This window comes from Alosa sapidissima, chromosome 14 (genome assembly GCF_018492685.1).
Source record: "Alosa sapidissima isolate fAloSap1 chromosome 14, fAloSap1.pri, whole genome shotgun sequence".
Lineage (NCBI taxonomy): Eukaryota > Metazoa > Chordata > Actinopteri > Clupeiformes > Clupeidae > Alosa > Alosa sapidissima.
Window position 1 is genome coordinate 16514138 of NC_055970.1, and position 9902 is coordinate 16524039.

Sequence of the window (9902 nt, forward strand, 5' to 3'; positions counted from 1 at the left end):
TGATCTTTGAGGCCTAAAATGTGTGGGAATACATTTCTCATTTGATAAACAGCCTCTCCCTTACGAGTAGCAGAGTCGTCTGTTGGATATGAACGCTCTGTGCTTTGGGGGGGAGAGAAATACCTGAAAGAATAATGCACAAGTCTCTGAAATCTAGGCCATGTAATATGCTAAAATTCAAAATGGAACACCGAAGTGCATCATTCCCATGCTGTGTTTTTAAATGTGAAGGAGAGGCCATACCTGCACGCTTCAATCATGTGGGGAGGTAAACAGCCCTGTGCTGAGTGCCCAGTGACTCTGGGCACTGGCGGAGTTCATAAGGTCCGCTCCAGGCCTCAGCTCCCTGCCATTATGAGCCATGCAGCCATGCTAACACACTTAGCCCAGCGTTTCTGCTGGGTCACCCCATCTCCTGCCTACAATCTGCACACACATTAAAGCACTTTCAAATGTTTTAAATAGTTTCTTCCCTCCTGGAATGGCAAATTGAAATCACATCTTGAGCCGAAAAGCATTACCTGTTTCATAATTCAGTTGCACTCCCTCACACACACACACACACACACACACACACACACACACACACACACACACACACACACACACACACACACCATTCCCTTCCCTGGGTTCACTAATCCCTACCAGCTCTTCTGAAAAACACTGATGGGCCAAGAGGAGAGGAATAAAGTTGCACATTAATGAGTGATCCTGTGGGACCCTGCCTTCTGACCACGTGGGCACAAACACACACACGCACGCACGCACACACGCACACACGCACACACACACGCACACGCACACGCACACACACACACACACACACACGCACGCACGCGTACAAACACACAGGGACGGTACTCCTGCAAAGGCACGGGCCCTAACTCTTCGATAAGTAAACAACACACAAATATGTGTCTGGGGACATTTTGAGGAGGAGAGAGAGCCGTTAGAGAGCCTAGCAGTTAATAGGAATGATGGAGGATCAATTTGTTTCATGATGGAAACTTGCATGCATAAACAGCGGCACAATAATGCAGCCGTATTCGATTTCACCCCATAAATGATTCATCACGGCAATCACCCGCTCATAAACACTCAAAAGAAAAAAAAGAACTACAGATGACACTGTTCTTTTGTACATCTAAATACCGCTCAAATGCTATTCCAACCCCCCCCCCCCCTTCCTCCTCCTCCTCCTCTCCCTCTCTCTTTCTTTCTCTACCTCCACTGAGTGCTCTAACAACACCAGTCCTTGCTGAGGATAGAGCAGGTAGCCAGGAACGCTTCACTCGAATACCATCTGATGGGGGTGAATTTTCTAAACAACAAAAAACAGGATCCCTTGCTAATGAACAGCAATGAGATCCTCAGCACCACTTCCAAACTCCATGTGAAGGCCTGCATGGCGATCAGTGGAGGTATCATTAGTGGGCTTTTATCAAGTTACTGTATGTGATGAGGTTAATGAGGAGAGTTTATAAAGTCTCCGCAGTTTTCCACGGTGCAGACACCTGAAGACGAGACATTACCCCAGTCACTACTCATTTACTTCATAATTAGGAGTGCAAAGGAGAGAGAGAGACAGAGAGAGAGAGAGAGAGAGAGAGAAAAATATATAAATGTTCCACAACTATTTCAAAAAAGGTTGCTCCTCTTAGACAGGTTCATTGAAAAAAGGGGAGAAGGGGGAGGAACGAAAGAGAAGCCACCTGCTTGTAAACTTGTATAACTAACTCAGCTCATTACTGAAGGGTACGGGAAGGGAGGCAGGAGGGAGGGAGGGCGCATGCAATGAAATCCATAGGAGAAGAAGGGAGAGGGGAGGACAAGGAGGAGGAAGAGGGGGAGGGGTGAGGAGGAGGAGGAGGGGTGGGGGGGGGGGGGGGTGTCGCTGAGGTAAATGAAAAAAAAAAATACATAAATGGAGAGAGAGACGGACTGTGATGGGATGGAGCCAAGTGTGACGACCTGCTGTGGAGAGGAGCAGCGTGTGTGTGTGCGCGTGTGTGTGTGTGTGCGCGTGTGTGTGTGTGCGCGTGTGTGGGGTGGGTGTGAGCAGCACGCAGACGAGGCGACTCAACCTTGCAATGAGAAGTGGCAGCGAGTCGGCTACAACAAGGCAACTCGGGGGAATAACATGTGGTTTAAAGACCAAAGGCAAGTAAATTAAAAACCACCTACTGTAAAATCATCAATATGTAGCTATATACCCTCTTTCAGCAGAGCATATGTACTATTACCAGGAGCAAATCTGCTGGGACGGGACAGCCTTGCTCTGGCCACTCCGCTACTCTCCACTCTTAAAGCGGCAGAGCCGGACGTCTGCAGGCCCGTGCGCTCTGGCTGGTGTGCGGTGCTGCCTAGCCTAGCCTAACCTTACACTGGGTTTAAATGGTGTTACAATGGGCCACGGGTGTGCCAGCACCCCTGCCACGCAGAGTGCGCTCTCTCTCTGCTGACGGAACTCTCTTCCTCCATCTCTACCACCCTCTCTCTCTCTCTCTCGCTCTCTCTCTCTCTCTCTCTCTCTGAACACAGCACCTGTCTGCATGTCTCAGAAGTCAAGGTGAAAGATAAGGTTGCTTTGAGACATTTTAAAAGGCAGCTGACTATGACAGTTCACCCAGGCGCTGGTGTGTGTATGTGTGTGAGGATCATATAAAAAGGTTCTCTATGTTATAGAAGCCGCCGTGATGCCGTCAAGCCTCCGAGACTGAAGTATTTCATGTTTACTGGAATTATTTCAGAGTCCCTACTCCGCACCACTGTTTTGAACCATTCTAATCAGTTCGACTTGGAATGTGATCCGTGGCTGTGTTTATGTGTCACATAAGACAGTGCACACTGTTCTGCAGTAACAAAGTATGTTTACACAGCTTCGTACCTAAATTAACCTTGTAATGTGGAATGTTGACAGTATTGTGTGGGTGTGTTCGCACCAGCGTTGCATGTGTGCATGGCAAGAGAAAAACGTCTGGATTTAATGAAGGCCCTAACGGAGTGTAATTGATATGGCATATACTGTAGCTCAGATTAGAGGTCCATCTGCATTGGAGGCAGGTGCACAATGCAGATGGCATGAACCCCTCTTTAGCTACCTCTCTCTCTCTCCCTCTCTCTCTCTATCTCTTCCAGCTCCTCTCCCTCTCTGTCTCTCTCTGTCTTTATTCAAGCTTCCTTTGAGTCACAGAGAAATGATGGGAAATGATATACATCTGCAGGCACTGATGTGAGACTGCTGTTTGATAGCGATCTGGAGCATTGGGACAGACTCAGAATTGGGTCTGGTGAACTCTATGTATGGTGAACTCGGCTGCGGATCTGACGGAATCTTGCACAAACTGTGAAAAATTGGGGAATGGATTTCCTGCCATCAAATTTACGGATATGCGGATGGGGGACATTTCATTCAGTAAATTTGTCGACAGCATGTTGGAAAGATTATTTTGTAAGATTCGAGTGACAATCTTTGTTTTCATTATAATACATAATATTCTACATTAAAAACCCAAACTGTTCAGGCCAATACTAATAAAGTTAGAAAAAAGCAATAATGAAGCATTGTCCTTGTGATAAGGCATCATCACTACTGCAGAACACTAATATAAAACTCTGAAATGAGGCATTATATTGCTTGAGACCTAGGGCAAGAAAAACATTGATGTAATTTCAATATCTGAAATTGGCAAGTTTAATTTAGAGTACGAACAAGCCAATAAGCTGAGAAAATAACAAATACAAAAGAGAAAATTACATTGCGGGTAGGAAAAAAATGAAAGGATTTAAGAAATGTATAAAAGTAATCTCCAAGTGGAAATTAGAAATCAAGGCACAGAGAGGAGAACAACTGAAAAGAAATATTACTGTCCACTTTCTAAATCAATATAACATTGCTACCAGACAGAATTACCATGGTAACTCGGGTAAAGAATGAAGCAGTTCTTATTATTTCAAAATAAAAATCTGAGCCTGGAGCCTAAGTTTTATTACAGCGTGGTGACGGATTGCAGGGCCCGTATTCATTTGAAACATCGCTTTTCAATCACATGCTTTATGAATGTACAAATGTCATTGGACAGCCAGTGTTGCAGGGTCATAAATGAAAGCGAAAAGGTATGGGAGGATTTATCTTCAGGATTGAGAAGTGGCGATCTCCCCCCCCCCTTTCCCCCCGTCTCTGACCAGGTGTGTGTGTGTGTGTGTGTGTGTGTGTGTGTGTGTGTGTGTGTGTGGTGGTGGGGGGGGTGGGGGGGGGCACCAGCGGTCCAGGATGCGACTACACTGAGTGGCCAATTACTCCCGCTGCTCCTGATGGTTTTTAATACCTTGAAGGAAAGAAAAAAACGTCTGAATTGCTCTTTTTTTCCTCTCCCTCGCCAGAATTAAAAGTCAATTGGGAACTTCCTATTGGAAAGGGGCGAGATGGAACGGAAAGTAAAAGAAAGGAAGCCACACAGTACATTTTTACCCACTTTTTCCACAGCTGTCTGTCTGCGTGCTTCTCGGAAAACTCGGTGGCCATCCGTGTGCCATTTCAGCACCACCCCAGAGAGAGGCCACACCAGACACAGACACAGTCACAGCCGCCCACTCATTGTGCTCCAGTGCTTTTGTATTTGAGCATGGGAATTAAGGGAAAGGTGTCTCACAGCATCAGCTACACAGCCCTGTTTCCTAGATGCACGTGTGTATGGGGTACTGTGTATGTGTGTGTGAGAGAGAGAGAGAGAGAGAGAGAGAAAGACGGAGGACAGAGCTAGAGACAGTATGACAGGTGCCTTCACAATAAGTAGACCTACTATATAATTATGGCACCCATTTTAATAGATCCTCATTACTCTAATTTAAGAGAGGCCTGATCAGTTAGACTGCTAATTGGACACAACGCAGGGAAATTAATGACCCAATATTTCCGAGAAACTTTTACATTTTTAATAAAGATTACTTGACTAAAGGTTCTTGGCAGAGTAGGTCATAGCACAAATGTAAGCTATTGTGACTGTTAAAAATAGTCGGGTGGAAGGAACTGATTTGTATCCTACTTTCCCAAAAGAGGCTTGGGGAAGAGAGAGAGACATGATTATCTTTCTTCAAGGAAGAGCCGCTTATTTCCCAAGAATATTTGGAGGTTTGCAACACAGACTTCCCAACAATTCTGTCCACAGACAACCTGTTTGGATCTGTTTGGTTTATTAATAATAAAAAAAAAAAGTGCAAATGGGGACAGTATATGAAAGCTCACGGTGAGTGTAGCATACAAGCATGAAAATGCATGCTGTGCTTCTGTCTAATGGGCTATTTTATAAAGCCAGAAACAGCCATGTACCATCACACACACACACACAAATAAACAAAAGTGTATGGGCTATTTCTGCAATGGCCATGGCTGTGAGGATGGCGTGGCCCTTTAGCTTGGAGTGGGGATGCACAGCACTCAGAGCCGCACTGACACACACCAGCAGCGCCACTCTCCCCATCCCCTGCCAAAATACCAGTGCAGTTGGTTGGCCCCAGCAAGCAAAGGGTGAAGCTTTTAGGCAATGAGCAGCAGGTGATCTCAGCTTCTCTGCAAGTCCTAATGCTCCTAAAAGCCACTCTCCCTGGTTCCGTAATTGGGCTTCAGTAGTTAATGTAGTATTGACTGCATTACATGCTCCTGTGCATCCTCTTCCACTAATGCCATTTGCATCACCTTGTACATTTACCATATTGCTTAGCCAATAGCTGTTAAAAGCAATCTGAATCATGAATCATATGGGGAACTTTTAGCAAGACAGACATCCAAAGGAGACAATTTACAGTTGAGTTAATCTGAGTACATTAGCAAAACATGGATTCAGCTGGGCAGACCAATTTATGCTTCTACGTCAATCCCTTTATTGGTTTTTAGATGGGTAGGTGAAAGGATGCTCTGCTAGGAGAGATATGAAACATCCATTTCAAACATAAATAATGGGTCTGAAATGCAGGCCATTACTTTGGGGGGAAAAAGAGCCTCTGGCTAAAACAGTATGTGTGATGACAATATTCCATGAAAGATGACAAGAATGGCCCATTTTAGGTCGGAGAGGGTTGTTGGGGGACAGTTTTGTGTGAACTATATTAAGAAGCGATCCTTCAGCAGAGATGGAAAATGACATTAAAATGGTCTTGATGGAAGTTTACACTTGTCCAAAAATAACATCACAAGCTGAGAGTAGTTTTCAATCGAACTTCCCCGCAGAGGTCAAGTGATGCGGGCTATCTATCAGTTTGGGGTTAGGGAATGGTGGACAGTCAGCATATTGAGGATCGATTGAAGTCATCTACCAGGCAGCAGTGATAGAGTATAAGTACTACACGGTTACAGGTTATAACAAGTTTGTGTTATTCTCATTTGAAATAAATAGTGAGATTCAGCAACATAAAACGCACTGAAGTGAACACAGGTGCGCGTGCAAAAAAAAAAAAAAAAAGTGAGTCTCCTATTCTTATCGGAAACGTATGAGCTTTGGACTGCACCATGTTCGGACCTGCTGGTGTGGACCACCGGCCTACACTGTAGTAAGATAATATTTGGCAACTTCACATTGGGAGAGTGTTGTTTGACCATACATTCACGTTGTTATGGTCACATGTAGCCCACTGTCAATGCAACGTTAAATTGCAGAAGGAGCCCAAGTACACGAGCCGTCACTTGGGAAACTCTCTTTAAACAGTAGAGGCTTTCTGGGAGTATAAGACTGATGTAGCCTAATTATGTCTCGGCGACTAGTGCCATTAGACAACCAGCGATGTTTAATTAGAGTGGAGTAGCCTACCTTGCAGATCTGCTGAGTAGGTAAGTTAGACATCCTTAGTAGAATGAAGCACGCTTACCCACAATATTATCGCACACAAATACGCATGGCGTAGCACGAAAGTGCCTCGTGTTAAAAAAAATTACATTTGTGTCCTAGCTTAAAGCCGTTTAGCCTTACAAGAATAAACAGAACCATACTAACGCCACCAAACACGTCGGAGGTTTTTAGCGTAGCCTACTAGTACTTACCCTCCTCCTTGTCTAAGACCATCGTCCTGAGGAACGAGGTGTCCGGCGCCAGGCGATCCGTCCTCGGCTCCAGCAGACTTCACCAGTCGGTGTACTCGTCGTCAGAAATTGCTGGGCAAAAACCACCGGATTGCACTTGCACGGCAGGCTTGAAATTGCAGGAGCGTATGAGTATTGGGTTGTTCAATAATGGAAACCCATGTAGAAAGGAAACGAGAGGAGCGATTGTTATTCTATTGTTAATTTCGTGGATAGCATACAGTGCGATTCCCGGTTCAGCTTTGGCTCGCTCCCTCACACGGAGTAAATGTCCACGGCACGGACTGAACTGTAACTGCAATTAAAAACGTCTAAACAAGATCGAATCGCGTCGATGTATTCCATACGAAGCAGTAGGAATTGCAAAAGATAAATTCGACTTGATTTCGTCCGCAGTGAGCTTTTCAAATGCCTATCGGTACATTAAACTGCCGAGTTGTCCGTACAGTGAAGCGTTCTTCTTTCCCCTGCTCTCATTTGCTCCGTAACTGTAACTATATTCAAGAAATCCAATTGTAGACCCGACAACTGCTAAAAGCATACTCACACTGCCTATCCCTCCCAATTTATGTGTGCTGCTCTCGCTCCTGCTACTGAATAAATGTGCGCAGTTCCCAGAGACCCTCGGATTCCCCTGTTAATTAAATCAATTCATTATGCTCAGATCTGATTAGCGGCCCTTCCCCCCTCTTTGAATCAATTATTCAATACACAAACATAATTGCTTGTGCCAGAGGTGTCTAAGTATTAGCTTATTTAACTCCAAGGACACTAATTACCCCTAGGGCAAGGGAACTTTTCTCATTAATTCTGACAAAACACAAAAGCACAGCTAAGGGAAAGAGTGCGCGTGTGTGTCCCGGTGAGTGGTAAAGTGTGGAGTGCGCATGTGATGTAGTGTGTATGTGTGCGCGCGCGCGCGTGTGTACGTGTGTGTGTGTGTGTGAGAGAGAGAGAGAGAGAGAGAGAGAGAGGGTGGGAGGGAGAGAGAGAGAGAGCAGTCATCACGTAGGTGGCGACACATAACGTTCAATTTATTTTCACTTTCTTCGTCTGTTATTTTCTGAAGGTTCAACTGAATTGGCATCTTCTTGCGTGTAACCCGTGTTTTTCTGGGAAACAGAGATCCTTGCGGTGATCAGGATGGCCAGAACCACTTTCCATACGTAGATAAACAGTCATTTTTAAAGCGGCGCACACACCAGATGGGCTGTGTTTTGATCAGTGGCAAGATAGAGGACTCAGTTTCGTATTTGGTAATATAATTGTAGGCTATTATGGCTTGGATCAAAGTGTTGTTGTACATTGGAGAGCATTAAATAGCGGTACTTTCACTTGCCCTGTAGAGACTGTTAACCAATTAGGAGAGAGATCCTACTAAGATTAACCATTAGGCGAGTGGAGTCGGTTACAAAAGCGTTCTGTTTGTCAGCAGGGGCGATCTGCCATACATACCCAATCTGTTATTTACTTTTCTGTAGACTTAATTGCCACATAAATCAATATTTATGGAGAAATATACAGTGACTCTATCAATCTGTCATACAACGAGAGAGGCCTGTGTTATGATCTGCAGCCAAAAACAGGCTTTTATGTAAAATAATCATGAAAAAAGAGCGGGTAACCATTCTGCAAGGATGATCACTTTGAATATGATGGCGTCCAGGACATCCATGAAAATATAATTTATTAGATTGTATGTCTGAGATTGCATATTGGCCTCTAATGCATTCTATTACAGAGAGTGACTTGCTCCCTCCAAAGTCAATGATAATTTTATCCACAGAGAAATGGGTTTGTCTTGAACACAGGGAGACTGTGCTACCCCTGAAATCAATTGTTTGATCCGTCCCTCAGTGGCAGACATGGTTGACTTTTTCATTTCTGCAGGCAGATAGATTGATGACTTCTGACCGAGAATGAATGTTTGCTGACCTCTAGCAAAAAAATGAATGACATGTAATTAATTCAATCACACGAAACGGAAAGGAAAATCCAAAAAGCTTTCAGTGATCAATATCATCATCAGTGACTTTGGCAACACAACACCAAAACCTCAAACAGTGGCTGAAACAGGAATGTGCATGTAGGCATACCTACAAAATAGATTTAGATGTTATTAGACCCACAGGTAGATGTGGAGAAGGTGACAGTGACACAGTAAACCATTTATAAATTGGACACTTGTCCCTGGCCACACCACTGATAATCCTGGAGGCGCAGTGATGACAGGCAGGTCGTCCAGGTCTTGTAGGCCTCCGCTGTTAATCACCCAATCAGCATGAAGGGCAAGTCACATCGCTCCCATTCTATAGCTTCCCACAAATGACAGTGTGTATGCCACGACAGGGATCATGTTCCATACGTCTCCACACTGAATAATAGGCTGCTCTATTGTTTTTTTCCCTCTCTCTCTTTCTTGATGATGAGCTAGCTAGGCTACGTTGCGGTGCTGACTGCCGCACGCACGCTTGATGGTGGGGTCAGCGACAAATGAAAACAAGCCCCCGCGTCGGGGCCCTTGCAGTGGAGTTAATTAGAATTCGCCTCTGATTGTGCTTCAACCAAGCCCCCATCTATTTACTGCCGGCTCGCATGCAGCCTGCTACAAAACATCTCACTGTAATTAACCGCACCTAATCAGATAGCGGGGGCAGTGGAGGGCTCCGATTCGTCCTCAGGCGGACTATCGCTGCATGTGGGCTGCAGAGAGAGAGGATGAACAGACGCCTGTACCGCACCTCATAATGGCTAAGAAGATTATAAACCAATATCAAACGTGTTTACCGAGTGTGTTCGATTGAAACTGCTCCTTTATGTCGACGGA

The 9902-nt window shown here is 44.9% G+C and overlaps 1 protein-coding gene across 1 annotated transcript in view; it reads right to left on the minus strand.

The window, feature by feature from the left end:
* The window catches only part of lmo1 (LIM domain only 1), a 30025-nt gene extending 22090 nt beyond the window's left edge, over positions 1–7935 (minus strand). The window contains exon 1 of the mRNA XM_042060801.1: positions 7037–7935. Coding sequence (XP_041916735.1) covers positions 7037–7058 — 22 coding nt within the window. The 5' untranslated portion in view covers positions 7059–7935. The remainder of the gene's footprint in view (positions 1–7036) is intronic.
* Positions 7936–9902: the final 1967 nt, after the last annotated feature.